The sequence below is a fragment of the Neolamprologus multifasciatus genome, chromosome 5 (assembly GCF_963576455.1).
Source record: "Neolamprologus multifasciatus chromosome 5, fNeoMul1.2, whole genome shotgun sequence".
NCBI classification, from domain to species: Eukaryota; Metazoa; Chordata; class Actinopteri; order Cichliformes; family Cichlidae; genus Neolamprologus; species Neolamprologus multifasciatus.
Genome location: NC_140443.1, coordinates 14,483,604 through 14,499,281, shown reverse-complemented (window position 1 = coordinate 14,499,281; position 15,678 = coordinate 14,483,604). Strand labels below are relative to the sequence as shown.

The 15,678-nt window shown below is 39.9% G+C and overlaps 1 protein-coding gene across 2 annotated transcripts; it reads right to left on the bottom strand.

The window, feature by feature from the left end:
* Positions 1 to 1,364: 1,364 nt before the first annotated feature.
* osgn1 (oxidative stress induced growth inhibitor 1) lies at positions 1,365 to 13,747 on the bottom strand. Of its 2 annotated transcripts, none has more exons than XM_085160552.1 (8): positions 13,428 to 13,747; positions 6,528 to 6,590; positions 5,358 to 5,494; positions 5,083 to 5,274; positions 4,725 to 4,816; positions 3,677 to 3,876; positions 3,126 to 3,469; positions 1,365 to 3,018 (listed from the first exon to the last, which is right to left on the bottom strand). In XM_085160552.1, the coding sequence occupies exons 2-8, from the start codon at positions 6,583 to 6,585 to the stop codon at positions 2,440 to 2,442; spliced, it is 1,602 nt and encodes a 533-aa protein (XP_085016678.1). In that variant the 5' UTR covers positions 6,586 to 6,590; positions 13,428 to 13,747; the 3' UTR covers positions 1,365 to 2,439. The 2 variants fall into 2 exon arrangements, with proteins under 2 accessions (XP_085016678.1, XP_085016677.1); XM_085160551.1 differs by having other exon boundaries at positions 13,475 to 13,745.
* Between the last annotated feature and the right edge of the window lie 1,931 nt (positions 13,748 to 15,678).

Below are 15,678 nucleotides of genomic sequence, written 5' to 3'. Positions count from 1 at the left end.
ATCTAAACGCAAAAGACTACAGCGATGGTATAAGAGGCGTCATTTTGTAACCCATGAAAACAAAATCAGTGCCAATCAGTTTGCAGCTAAACAGTCACCTAAATAAGAAACACAATTTCTTCTTTACTACTTTCAATCTGAAGTTGAATTGCATATTAGTGGCATTTATTTTTTTACATGTTAAGTGACAAGTTTAAACCAGACTGTCTGTACAGTGCATCAAACTAAAAAAAATTCCGAGCTCTTTAAGTTGATGGTAAATGTTTTATTCTTTTTTTTGTGTTTTAGTTTATCTGCAGGTGGACTCCTCAGTGTTTGCAGACAGCCGTTTAGCCTCGACATGCATCTGTCTGAGGGAGGAAGGTTAGCGCACAGCCAATAGGAAAATATACGCAGCCTGTGCAGGGCCAATGGTTATGTGGATCTTGACGCGCTAAGAACACTCCTGTAAAATATATTCTGAATATCCTGGATAACCCCGTGAGGTCTAACCCACCCACCACTTTTCCAGACATTAATTAATCCTGATCCTAAACGAATGGAACAATTCCAAGAATAATTCCTCTGAAAAGTTTTTACTTTGAGACCAGACTTCATCTTTGTCTGGGAAGCCTGTATGCTTTTTAGAATGTGTGTTGGTTTGGAGCCTCTCTTTGTACCAAGCTAATCACAAATTTTTGTTCAAATTTACATTCAGATAGCAAGGCCTAAAAACTGTGTTTCAGGTACTTGTGATTGCCAAAGATGACCTCGGAGGGTTAAATAAAGGTAAGAAATTTATAGCTTCAGCAAATATTAGTATAAAAAAACCCATCTTTACTGCATATAATTAGCTTTTTGATGCATGGAAAATTTCTTTTGAACAGTCAATGTGAGGAAGACATGGAAATTACTGGTCATCTATATATACATAAACTACAATCTCATTACATTAAACCTTATTTGCAGTAGAAGTAATACTGAAAAGAAAAAAAAAAGGCTTTAGAAAAAAAAATGTATTAACAAAAAAGCAGGTAAGCTGTTGCATCCTGATTAAGAAAATCTGACTTTGTGTGGTGAAAACATTTTAAAGTGCACTGAAGAAATCCACATGTTGGTAGATTAATGTGTAAATGACATTCACTGTTGTACTACTCCAATGCAAATAGGGCTTAAAACAGTTCTCATTCACAGTGAAGCCAAAATCTAATGTTGTCAAAGCTTCAGATTAAATGTCATCACCGACAGAAATTACAAAAATATTCTGAGTTGTTCTGTTTTTGTATAAAGTAGAAAATATTTTTATACTTTAGGATGTAAAAAGATACACAGATGGGTACAGTTACAGCTTTATATAGAAAAACGAGAGGTTGGCGGGTTCAGAAAACAGCAAAACTCAATATACAAACAATTTTGTTAGTGTTACAAAATTAAATAGGACAGTGGCAATAACAGAATAAATTATTAGCTATGGAAACATGTTCATTATCCTCACTGTAGAAAAGGCTGAGGATAAGACGACACGTGTCGGTTTGGTCACATATGGTGCTGCTGGCTGATTAAAGTTTAATCAGGTGGTTACTGTAGTGAATAAGGCTCTCAGAGTGTCCAGAAACTCGAGCTGTCAGGAGCACGTTACTCAAGTTTGTCCTCAGTCGGTCTTTAATAAACTCTCTGCCTCGCTCAGGTCTGTCTTTCTGCTTCTTCACGTCAGTTTGTGTCCGTCCTCGCAGACATGCAAAGGTAATGACTGGTTATTCTGCCGCAGGGTACATTAGTGCTTATACTGAATTACAATTACTAAAACAAAATAATCAAGGTAGGGTGTAAACCTGAATATGGAATTATGCTCCTGGTATCTGGCAGGTGTCCTGAAACGGACATTTCATGTAATAAGAGCATATACAAATAAATCCAAAAATGAATATGGAGATGAAATTTATAGAATGGGTCTAATTTAAAGGAGCTATTGGAGATCATTTGCATAATTTGACCACTAGGTGGTGATCGGAAAACATTTGACTGGTTCCTCTTTTTTAACCAAATGTAAAAAAAGTTTGCAATTTATAAATAAAATTTATGTTGACGTAGTGATATCTACCTATACAATTTGATGGGGACAACACAAACAGACCCCTTGTCTGTCCTCCACTGCATCCTTTGACTCATCTCTCCATCTCGCCTACTTACAAATGCCATCTGACTGTGGTGGAAACAGTGCAGCTGTTCTAACTGCCTCACATCTGGAGGCTTTTCTTTACCTAAGAAAATCAGATGTCTCCAAACCAGTGCGAGTGCAGTCAGAGCTCACTTGTTGCCCGTTTCATAGGCAACTAATGGGCGACAATGACCTGACCTTTGGCATTTGAGTGTGGATTCCTCTCAGTGACATCACAGGTTTGTGGTGATTGGTTGGTTTTCCTCAGTTACAAAAAAAAAAAAAAAATCCCAGGAAATCTGCTACACATCCACAAGGCAAACCTCTGGTTCTGCCCGAGTCTGTCTGTCCACACATCTGTCCATTAGTCTGTCTATGCTTAGCTCGCCTTCTCCTTTTTCTGCCTCTTCCTTCTGTCTCTTGATGAGGTCACTCGCGATAGCCAGCGCTCCTCCTTTTAGGAACCTGACAAAGTTCTCTCCTACCAGCGGCCCCATGGCGTACATGCCTGGCCCGTTCGCAGCAATCACCCTGTTTGTAAACGGGTCCACCTCAATTGGGTTCCTCCGGCATGAGATGGGCTCCTCAGGGTTCATGCCAAGCATGCGCCCATTATTGTCTAGAAAGGAAAGATTGGGGTGGGCACCAATCAGAACCAGAGCCTTAGAGACCTGAACCACCGTCCGCTCGCCAGCGTCTGACTCTAGAACGCACTTTTGGTCAGGTCTGAACTCGACAACCCTGTGGCATGGGAAGCTCAGGTAACCCGGGTACCGGGGGAGAGAGGAGGAAGAAGGAGAAGGGTTGGAAGGATGAAGATTCTGCGTATGGTCCTGTTGTGAATTATTGCGTTGATGCTGTTGAGTCATCATCTGGTGAACCTGGAGGACAAAGTACAGAACAGAGGTTAGGCGATTAAAATCCTAGACAACCCGGTTCAGCTGCCATGATGATCAGTCAGGAAATTGAGTGGCTCTGCTCTCCTCACCTTGTGGTACTCTGGGTAGAGCAGTTTAGGCAGCTGGTTGAAGATGAGCTCTGGGTCGTTGACTGAGCGTCTGAAGGCGTGGTAGACAGGGGTGTTGAGATGGCGGGTGGCAAGTACTGCGTCGGCTGCCGTAAGTCCTGCCCCCACCACTAGAACGGGGTCTGACGACTGGTCGAGCTCACCGCGAGCAATGGCTGCCTCTAGATCCCAGAATGAGTGGCACACAAAGGGCAGGGACTCGCCCTGTGCACCGAGTCTGGCCAGGATGTCATGCGTGCCCGTCGCCAACACCACATTGCGTGCTAACACGGAGAAAGGTACCTCCTCTGAAAGCGTGGAACCATCTAAAAGTAGGAGAGAAGAATCAATAGGTGAAAATCGGCTTTACTGAGAGGCTGCATTAAGTCCATATTAATATGATTTTGAGCAGTGAATCAAGCAAAACTACTTTAGTGCGGTCCTAGAATCCTAACATACAGCTGGCAATGTGCTTTAACACTTTATAACACAACAAATCTTAACAGTGATCAAGAGAGTTTCATTCACTGTACCTCCAAGCTCTTCCCCCTCTCTCCGCTGCAGTCCTGTTACTCTCCAGCAGGGCGGCGACCCCTCCTGGCTGCTAGGCTGCCTGGTCACAGAGGTGACTAAAGTCCCACAGGCAAAGTTCTGCTCCAGGGACATCTGGGAAACGTAGTGCTGGTAGTAGGAGGCGATCTCTGCTGGTGTAGCACGGTCATTTCGCACATTTCTGTTGTGAAAGAAACATGACAATACATTTGAATACAGGATACAGGTTAAACACGTTTTTGTTTACAGACACAGGACATGAAGACAAGTATTAGGGAACAGAAAGAAGATATTTACTAACGAAGTTTTGATTAAAAAAAAGAAATCTGTAAATGAAAGAGTTGTTGGGGCGATATTGTAACACAAGTCTGAGTGTGGTGCACAGAAATTAAAGACCACTGTTCTGCTGCTATGGTCACAAATTGCTATTTTATGTAAATCAAGTGGGTCCAGCTGGGCTGAGTCATTTGAAAAACAAATTAAAGAGTGTGACGCATGAAGATGAATGGCTTTGTTCTTTTATTTCTCTGCTCAGCTTACTCAGAGGAGTACTGTAACTGTATTTTCTTTGTGGTAAAAAACATATTAATTTAGGCCTCCAAGTCTTAATTTCATCAATTTTTATTACATTATCAATTTATTTTCATTTATATGACCAATACATCTCCTAAAAGTCATTCTTGTTCTTAGCAGCCTCACTGCAATGACAGCTTGAGTCGAGTCTTAATAATCAGGGCTGTGGGGATTAAATCCAAGTATAAGCTAACTAAAAGAGCAGCTCCATCATTGAAACTCAAACCCCATTTAGCTTCAGGTTCTCAGCTCGTAAACATAAGCCCGGGTGGTCAAGATTTGTTATTAATAAAGGTAATCAGATGGTATTTGTCCACTGTGGAGACATCTTTTTGTACACAAGCCTCTCTGCCAGGAGCTTTATTACGGTTGAAAACTTCATGAACCCTGTTGAGTGTTTAAACAACATGTCGTATATGCTCTGTACACAAAGTGGCGGTTTTATTATGAGCAGACCTGCGTTTGTCTCTCATCCAGTCCTTCAGCTTCAGCCCGGGAAGCTCCATCCAGTTAGCCAGGCTCAGCGTCAGCATGGAGCCCTCCATTGCCTGCACACAGCACACACATTGTTAACACTTTTGTTATTCAAATCCTGTTTGCCTTCCATCGTGTGCACATCAACTTCTGTGTGTAAATAAGCAGCTGGCAAAACATTTTTTTTATGTGTTTGCTAAACATATCTACTTTACGATCGAATTCAGGCCATCTTATATAATAACGTTTTATGATGATAAGGACTAAACAGCCGACCGTTTATCCTTCTGCTTACACAAAACAGAATGGGTTAGCCTTTAAAACCTATTCTGTAACTTACATGCCAGGCTCCTCCAGGTGGACCCTTCCCCAGCACCAGGTGGGGAATGGCACGCTCTGGCTCGTATCGCCATTCCAGCGGAGAGGTGTGGTCGAATCCGAAGTCGCTGTCTGGCAGCAACAATGAATCAAAGAGCACCGCTACGGGGTTGGATGACCGTCCTTCCAGCCCCTCGCACAGGTACTCCAAGTCCTACAAAGGGAGCATCTGTGAGGCTCTGTTCACACTGCACTAATGCAACTTCACAACTTCACAGAGAAAAGAAAGACGTTTACCTGCTCCAGCAGCGACAGGTGAGGCTGCTCTGCCAGCTTGCTGTGCAGCAGGGGATTTGGATGTGATGCCTCAGGTGACAGGTAAGGGGTGTAACCTGATAACAGGTAGGACAGGCAGATGCCTGAGGGGCCATTACCTGAAAATAAATGAGAGGTAAGGTGGTGTTTGGTTCTACATTCAGAAAAAATGCAATTTGGTTATTACCAATTTTACCGCACAGCTGAACACAGATCAGAAAAAAAAAGAAAAAGAAAATTTGAATAACTCAATTTAACTTCCAACAGAAACATTGCAAAAAAAACAAAAAGAAAAAAAAAAACTGTTAATGAAAGGGGGACATTAAAGTCAGTGTGCTGCATGATTCAGGGGGTTTGGATACAGCACATACAAGAGGCCAATGATTCAGCAAAACCACATACAACAGTTGCATAGTCATGACTGAAAGTGGTTATCCCACTTTCAGTTCTCTAAGTAATCCAACTGAACCTTTTTTTAAAAAAAAACACAACAGCCTTTGCTGATGCGAGGATTCACTCTGATTTTTTTTCTGTGAATCATTAATCTGGATTCATCACTGATTCATGGACAGTAAAGCTCTTCTTTTCCATTAGTGAGCTGTAATGCTGCAGGAGTGTTCACCTGAACCAACAGTAGAAAAAACCCGCAGAAGAAAACCAGCGTTTGCATTTATAACTGAAAATGAGGAAAACCGCAGTAGTTTTCTTTTAAAGTATTGCATTGCATTTCAATGCATTGTTTGCCTCAATTGTGTGCAACATCTGCTTCCCGCTGTTGGTGAGTTCATCTCTTAAAATCTAAGCCATATTTAGCCTATAACCAATTAATACCTTGGCTAACTATTAGGCTATAAAGTGGAAGCCCAGAGTCATGCAAAAGACCATAGAAATGCAGACAAAGCAAAACTGGCACAACTCACTCTCAGAAGTATATTTCTTCTCATGCAGTTCCCCTGAGCTCCATCACAATGATCCAGTTTAATGTTTGTCAGGTTTATTTCAAAGCTACTGGCTAATGTTTAGGGTGTGAACTTCATTAGTAACTGCTGTAATAACTTAATCGAGCACACACCTAAACAAAGCTAATGACTGCTCCTTTGAGGTTTGTAACAGAACAATTAAAACTGCAGTTCTTCATGTGTGTTTTCTTACCAATGATCACCACAGGCAAGATGTCTCCAGGGAGAATTTCTTTGTCATGAAGGTCCATTTCAACTGCAAAGAGGAGAAAATACATTTTTATATAAGACTGAGAAAGTAGTTCAATAAAGTTAATGATTGTTGAGTCCAGTCAGCATTAACAATGGTGAGTCGAGTTCATTTTCATGTGACCTGTGGCACACACATGCACACACTTCCCCTGCAGAGCCTCAGTTTGACATCGTAGCTCGAGATGGCATAGATAGAGATACGACGCTGCCACATACACCATAAACCACACAGGAAGACAGTCTCTAGAGAGACTTCATGTGAAGACGCTAATTTCTTCCTTGTTTACTCTCTGATTTAATTTTTTTTTTAAACCTGCAAGTTTGAAGCTGTACTTTACTATTCCTGAGTTTACAAACAAGTCAAGACATTGAGGTCAACTCAGTACATCAAGGTTGGCTGTAGAGGAACTAGATCTGTTACACACAGCAGTAGGTCAAGTGCGAGAATCAGTTTTACAACAAAAACACATCCACTGTAAGTTTAGACATTAACCCAGGGTTTACCCCAGGGTGAAAAGGCATTAAATCAAATGTAATAACTCACTCACATCACAACATGCTTAAAAGCCTGAGGGCACACGACCTGTACTCACATCATATTTTACCCCCACAACATAGAGCACGCCTCTTTTCCCCTGTTAAGTTTAACTGTTGTGGATTAAATCAACAAATTTGGCCTTGGAGAGTCTTTTATTTGCTTGGAATTTTCTAAATACAAAGCACTTTAAGCACTTTCACTCATTTTAATGTGCATTAATGTGTTTGTTTTGTTTCTAACTTTTTTATTTATTAAAGAAACCAAAGGCCTCAAATGTTAAAATAAAAATCTGTTTGAAATGAAGAAACAATTCACACTTTCAACTTTTTTTTCTGAAAGGAGACCTTGCTGAGGATTTTTTGCACAGTTTATGTACTGAAGGACCACAAGCCAAGCACCATTTAGTCTGATTGTATTCATGACGAATGAGGCAACCTCTGGAGCTCACACGATTAAAACTGGGTAAAAAAGGAAAAATGTGAGTTTGGTGATTATAAGTTGTTTCATTAAAGCTCTGACTGGCCGTTTCAGGCGGTACAAACAAATGAATGATATCATAATTTATTTTGAGGACTTCCAGGAAAGACTATCAGCATGAGACGATGTTGATAATTTTGGCCTTGCAGGTGTGACACTGAGAAAGGCTCAAACTGAGTGTTTTGTGATCAAAGTCAGCCTGACACAAAAATGTGACCATGAAAAAACAAAAAAAGGAAATATTTGGAGGTAAAAAACAAAAATATTTGGAGTTCCATTAAATGAGAAAATCTTGTGTCCTTCAGCTGTTATCATGACCACGACAAGGAGGACGGAGCGTAGAAATGAACGACCGAGGAACTGATATTCAGGGAGGAACGTCTTACTTCGTATCGCCCCTGGGTTTACTGGGTACATGCCTCTCAGTGTGGTTTAAAATAAACATCAAGTCTGCTGGAATCTCAGTGTTTAGAAAAACTATTTCACAAGAAAAAGTGACAAATTTAACTCCCTTTTCCAACAGTCACACAATATAGGCCTATATAGCCTAAAATTAAACAAAATTAGCAGAATGAAAGGAAAAAAAAGATGGTGGTAAGAAAAATGCTCTCCAATATCATCATCATTAGAAGGAGCTCACTGCTCATCAAGTAGCTCTAGTAAAGGTCTCACTCAAAGGCTCCCTGTTTTCTATCTTTAAGAAATATTTCAAATCTTTAATGCACTGGTGACAGGATGGAGGCCTTTTCCATTAAAATAAACAAAAAACAACAACAACAAAAAAGCACCAAACACCTTGCATGAACTGCAGTTTCAGCAGCCACAGAGGAGTGCCGCTGGTGTAACGGTGCCTTTATTTGTACCAAAACAGTGTGCAGTTACCTTTTCCCACCCCTGTGATGCAATGACCAGGAAATCCTTGCAAATATACTTATTCATCACGGAAATGGGAGCAAGTCATTTTCCACATAGAAACTCTGTTCGTCTCTAACCCAACTCATTAAAACTTAACTGAATGCCTAATAAGTAAATTATGAAGGGTGGTGCAAGAGTGTAATGCATTTACCCCTTTGCAGACACTCTAGACAAATAGACAGACAACTGTAATATAGCTCATGATGTCAGCTAAGGTATGACGTTACTCATTTGCACAGACCTGCCCCTTTACATAATCTGCTAAGTCATGCTTACACGGGGGAAAAGAAAGTTACTGCAGGACATCGAGGGAAAAAGAGGATGACTCAAAGCAAAAAACACAAGGTAAAGATAAGCAAAGCAGTGAAAAGGGGAAAAAGTGAAAAAGGGCAAAGAAAAAAAAGAGGATTGAATGAACCAGAATCAGCGCGAAAAAGAAAAGCAGCTGCGAATAAGATAGAGGGTTACATAATCCAGCCCAAACGGTGGCAGAGAGCCCAGTGAAGGCGGGCTGCACACACATACAGTCCATGACTAAATGAAGCCTAGTAGCTGTGTTTCCCCCTGGGATTGACCTGCGAGGATAATTGACTATGTGCACGTTAGCATATGCTAATTCCTGTGCGGAAACTCCTGTGGGGAGCTTTGTTTCCGGTGTCCTATTCGCGCCTGGTTTACGGTCCAAAACAAGTTAAGCAAATGAATGAATCAAGCGGCGATTTACATTTCTATAGATGTTTTGGGCATTTACCCAATATATCTGTAAATGATGTTCATCGACATGTCGATATTTATCCCTGCGCCTCAGAGCAAAATAGAAAAGGGATTCAAATGTTATATTTCTCAGCTGTCCCTCGTTTATCCTGGGTGTTATGTTCTAAAAATAACCAGCGATAGGTGAAATCAAGTAGCCAATTTTATTTTTTGACGGTGCAAAACGTTTCGTGGACATCGTGGACATACAGCACTGCACTTCAGAGTCACACTGCCAGGGATCGATGCGGCGATTCTGTACTGTACAGGAGAGACGTCACGGAGGAGATCGTCTGCAGCGATCAGGACGCAGGACACAATGTGATGTAAAAAAAAGCATGCAAACTTGCACTAAAAAATCTGCGAAACAGCGAGGTGAAATGTGAACCTCGTTATAGCGAGGGACCACTGTAATTTTGAAGGTAAGTCACAACATACCTTCGTACATACTAATGTATAGAAACCGTTACCAGCAATCATTCATTTTTTGTGTGGCTCTTTTTCACGGTGTGTTAACATGCTGTGTAGGTGTGTACTTGACTAGCTGATATCGACATAAGGGAAACATCTGGTTTGACTATTCTTCATCTGTAGTTTGAATGCTGAACATTTGCCTGTTTAAATCATAAGACCAGTCACTATACAGAGATGTGCTTCTGAATGTGGACGATGTGTCTTCTGCTGCAGTTCTGCTTGTGTTGAGTGATGTAAACAACTGATTGATCTAAACTCTTTAAACGTCAAAATTGATCATTAGATTTTTTATGACACATCAGTGGTGAGTGTTCCCACCTCCTGCTCTTTGTAACTTAATGCGATCTTTCCGTTTTCGAGTTGTGGAAATGATTTTGGGAGTATATCTTCGCAGTAGTGATTGACCGCAAAGTAAAGCTACCGGAAATGTACAACCCCACATCCGGTCTCAAACCAGGAAGTTAGCATTTTCTCGTGCACAGGGTCAATTAGGCTTCCTTAATTTCTTTGGCACAAAATGCCAAAAGTGTTTTCCAGGGAAATGTGACTAATGTGCAGCACAGGCGTCATTAAACACTTTATTTTCAGTGTTTATGCTTACAAAAAAAAGGACTTTAGCTAAAGCATTAAATGTACCAAATATAACAGTTATGCCAAGTTGTTATCTCAAAAAAAAAAAAAAAAAAAGAAGCAAACTTAAGATAGATGAGACGTACCAACTTCTGTGTATGGTACTTCCAAATTAATATAGTTTATCAGAGTAAAGAGCTACTCTTATTTTCAAATTAAACACACTCTTTTAAATTGTAATCTAAATATAAAAAGAAAACTAAAAAGTCTGCCATGAGGTACTGTGCATGTTTGCTTAACTTCAGCACACCTGCAGTGACCTCTGGGTCATATTACAGTTATAAAAGTCTGGATAAAACACAACTGACCAGTCATAGCAGTCATCATTCATGACCTGTGATACCTGACAGGTTTTTTTTCATTAGTCATTGTGCCAAACACCCATTTTTATAATGGATGTTTCAGACTTACATGTTATACAAGTTCATTTCGGTATTCCCATTCCAGGTGTAATAAGAGGTTGTTTGGTATCAAAGCACTGGCCAAAGCAATATTGGCCAGTGAGACATAAAGGTCCTAATTTAGACTACAAAGACTGCTTTAAGAAGCTGGAGACGTGGTGTTGTTACAAGTCAGAAGTGCTTTTAACCTAAAACAGGACCTTGGATTTACACCTTGTTTTAATTATTATATTTTCCCCCAAAAGGAGGTTTCCATTCACCTTTACTGTCATCGAAATCCTTAATAAAATTAAATGTTCAACCTGTTTTGATGTTTTACTTTCAGTCCTTCTCTGAGAAGAGGCTTACTTAAAAAAAAATAATGGAGCAACTACACTTCCAGGTTGTGTATTTCCTTTACGGTAAGACTAATGTTTTGTGTAAGTCAGCTGATACTGACAAATATTCAAATACTGTAAACCAGATATGTTTTATCACTACCTCTATCTCCCTATGTCTACCTGCCAAACAGGCTTTTCAACACAGAGCGTAAGCCTATTTTAAAGCATTTTTTGTTACACTTGCAGTAAGACTCATTTACTGCAAAGGAAAGTTTGTCCCGCCACAGGTGGCGTATATAATTAACTCAGTAACCACACAGCTATAACAATGACACAGCAGTTGTGTCTCGACTTGTGTCAACTGCAGGTATGTGTGTGCAGCGTGCAGAGCCACAACAATATGGAGCCATGAAAGCCTTCATATTGTTTCAAAACTACAGGGTGCAACTTCCTGTTAAGACATGTCTTAAATCAGCTGCTCACCATTACCTAATCAAATGTTTTGCTCATGCAAAAGACTCAAATCAGCAAATCGAAACATTAACTTAAAAAGCAGAAAACCTCCCACTTATTTAAAGACATATTTTAAATAACTGATGGCCCTTTGGGGGTGAAACTGAGGCACCATTTCTGATTTTAAACAACGGTCAGGCAAAGTCGTCTTTACTTTACGTTTCTGATGAATGGTGCAAGCAAAGCAGTTACAAAAACAGGGGGGGAAAAAACAAAGCGTTGGTGAGTTTCTCCTCTTTTGTGCCCCTGTGAAGCTTGAATCTCTATGACACTGGATCAGATTCTCTACTCATCAGGCTGCAAATATAGCAAAGGCTTATCTAAACTCTTATCCAACTGCTGCTGCTATTTTAATACAGGCTCTCAATCTGAGCCCCTTGATTTTATGCAATGCCCTACATGAATCTGTTTCTACCTGTTGAAAATACTTGAGAAATGCTCCATATGGCACCTGTGCATACACCTACCTTAAAGCTTCCAGCATCTGGCAAGCTAATCTGCCATATGCACCTACCAGACGGCTAATGAGATTTCAGTTATGTCTGCCTAGACGCCTGCTGCAGTCTGCAAAGTGTAGGGAAGAACCAAATCGGTTCCTGTGCAGTATTGGAAACTAAAACACTAAACACATAAGTATTCACACTTCTTGATCCTTTTCAGACAGCTTTCTTCTGACTGGCTCCCCCTCATGGACAAAAACAATGGGTTGGTGGGATTTCTGTGTGCTGACAGTCAGTGCTGTGTGCCTGATACGATCTATCTGGTGTCATTATCATAAAATATCCAAGAGTGGGGTTCAAATGTCTACAGTCAAAATTTACTGTACATACACTGACCTGTTTGTCAAATTTAACCAGTAATATGAGAAAATCACAGTAGCAGTACCTGTATGACAGAGCATAAATTAAAGCCTTCTTTAATTTTGTCACCTGTCTGTATAAACTAAACTCTTTTCCCTGTGTTACTCAGTTTCATTCTAGGGGTTTTGGCACTGGGTGTCCCGACAACCCTCTGAACTTCCTGTCAGTTTCCTGTGAACTCTCAGGCATCACTGTTTTAGCAAAACCACCACCCACCGACTCCACCTCAAGATAAACATGCAACTGAATTCTAAAGCTGTTTCTATTGTTTCAGCACAGTGAAGCAGTTATTGACATTAACTATAAAACTATGTGCAAAACCCAAAGTACCAAAACAAATCAATCACCAGCTATTGTGTTACAAAATGTAAACTTATAAAAATATACTTTTCCTATAAAAAATACTGTTTATCTATGGTGTGATAATCTTTAGTATCCCTAAAATATTTTATATATTAAACTACACTTTAATGAAATATTTTCTACTTTTAATTGTACTAATATATATGTATTTATATATAGCTGTGTATAGGAAGCAAACGTGCTTTTAAAAAATTAATCTATAAACGTATTATTCTGTATTTATATATCTAAAGTTAACCACGCATGCTGTACCACGTGAATGTATATGATTCAGGATTGAAATTACTTTTGGATGATGACGGACACTCAGATAAAGAGAACAAATACTTTTTTTCAGTAAAAATCCATTTTTTGTGCAGCACGTCTGCATGAGCGCTACAGATGTTATCTGCTCTGCACTCTTAAGGAAAACCCTAGAAACGTCTCTCCCCACGTTGCACTTGCACCCGCTCGGTCCGGTCGTGACCACCCACGCCCCTCCCCGGCCGGTCAGCTACGTGACTCACAGCTCCCAGCTCCGGCTGACAGGAGCCTGCCCTCACCATCTAACCGCTCCACGAACTCAGGACAATGACTCACGCGACAATGGATGCTCACCTAAATGAATGGATAAAGAAGAAAGATGGTGGCCTTGGGCTACTCACTGATTCGCGCCGGAGGTGAGGCTCTGTGTCCTCCGCGTGCTGTTTGAGCCTTTCAGGAGACACGAGGGTTTCACGTCTGTCTTCTGTTTCTGCTGCTTCTTCTCTTCTCTCAGTCTGTCATGTCGCGGCTCTGCCCCCTTCTTTTATATCCGCCTTCTCCTTTTTCCCTCACACGTGTTCAACGCGAGCCTCAAACTCCTGCGTCGTGCAGCGCGTTCACTCATTTAATGTAACAGTGCAGATGGTCCCTCCCCCGTCGACCAATAAGAATCACGCCTCTTTCCTAGACGCTGCCCCGGCTTTACCCCCTGAAAGCCGCCATCTTTACGCTGCTACGTCGTCAACATAAAGCGAAGCAAAAATCGTCTATATGGCGAGATGGAGAGAGACGACGACAGGATGGAGTGGATTTTCTTTCGTTATTGTTAAAACAAACGCCAGTCCTCGTGTCTGTATAACTAATAAATAAATGCACAAGAAAACAGAAAAGAAACAAAGAAAAGACATATTTCGTATTTTATTATTACAGCATAACATAGTCATTGTCTCTGTATAAATAAAAAAGAGAAAAAAAAGCCAAATTTAGATCTGCTTCTGGATTATTATAAATTTTGACTTTTAAAAAATCTTACAGTATTTATAGTCGTTTTGCAGTGTGAATCTGCTTGTTTGAGTTTATTATTTAGAGAATCTCAGTTTAACTCCAGTTTTCACTTTTTCCGAGTTATTGGTAGCTTCTTCTATAACCTTATATAATTTTCTTAAACTAAAGCTAAAGATGTTTCCTTGATATTTTTTATTTCAGTTTTGTAAGCGTACATGATTGTTTCAGTAAGTTAATTAGTTTTTATTTCATTTTTGTTAGTTAAATATAATATACTTTCATCTCTGTCCTGTCAGAAGCATCCTTATAATTCTTTAAACAATGGTTTCATGAAAAACTAGTATTTAAATGTCGCATACTGATGAGAAAACCTTTGTTCCCATGTTTAGCTGTTTGCAGGATCCAAATTTGATGTGGGTTCCCGTTTCACAAGACCTAACTACTGTTTTGCCTAAAATTTGAACTTCCCTGATGGTTGTTAAGAAGCTGATGACTGCAAAACCAACATGCTGAACATCACTACAAAGCGCTGAAACAGTTATATAATCTCTGAGCATTCAGATTTATTTAAATCATCAGAATCAGCTAAACTTTAATTACATAAAGATAAAGCAAATCCATGTACACATATAGAGTAAATAAAAGTAGTAAGAGACACACCTCTCACACACTTCTGTCTAAAAAGACTATAAGCTTTCATGGCTGACTCACACTGGAGTTCCTCCAATATGGCTGCCATACCTTACACCACACTTCATTCACAGCTGGTAAAGTTTAGTCGTGGTTGTGTATTTTTGTTGTTTACGCTGCTGTTAAGGTGACGTCGCGTTAATTTTTCTGCTAAGACTGTTTTATTCTGAACAAACAGATTTTATCATGTGGCGTTGAGTTTCCTGGTAATGCAAACAGAGTGGCCACTCTTCTGTTTCTTCCCCCTCTAAGAGCACCAGGTGCCCTTGAAACAGAGCACTGCATAATGACAGCTTAATAACCTGAAGGGTCTCATATCTAGCTGATGTTTCTGAGATATTTTTATTATTAGGGAGTCACATTTCCTCTATTTCTATTTATTTGATATACATTTGTAAAATAAATAAATAAAATAAAATAAAAAATAAATTATTCGTTCTGAGATTGTACATTTGTGGGCCACTTTTCCCTCTACATTCATATATAATATTGCTTGGAAATTAACGTTTGAGAAGCCAAAGCATGATTTTATATGTTTTGTAACACATTAGAGCTAAAATTGAAGGGAATTTAGATGTGTGTGTGGCTATTTCCCTTCGACGTTCTGCAGTGATTGGTATGGAATAACAGGAAGTAGCGGCAAGCCTGCGCTTCCAGGAGGAGAGGAGGATGTCAGCAAAAGGAAGAACCTGGATATAAGAAAGTATTTTTCAAAGAAACCTGTAAGTCACTTAAAGCCAAGTTCACTCATAAAATGTGTCCGTCATAATAATGTTACAGGCTATGCTAGGCTTTGGCCCACATCAGTCTAAAATTGTATGTACCCATTAATAACGTGTTTTGGAAACGAACTGCACAACATGCAGCACTATTAGTTATCTCAGTCTCCCACAGTAGCATTTCTAATTTT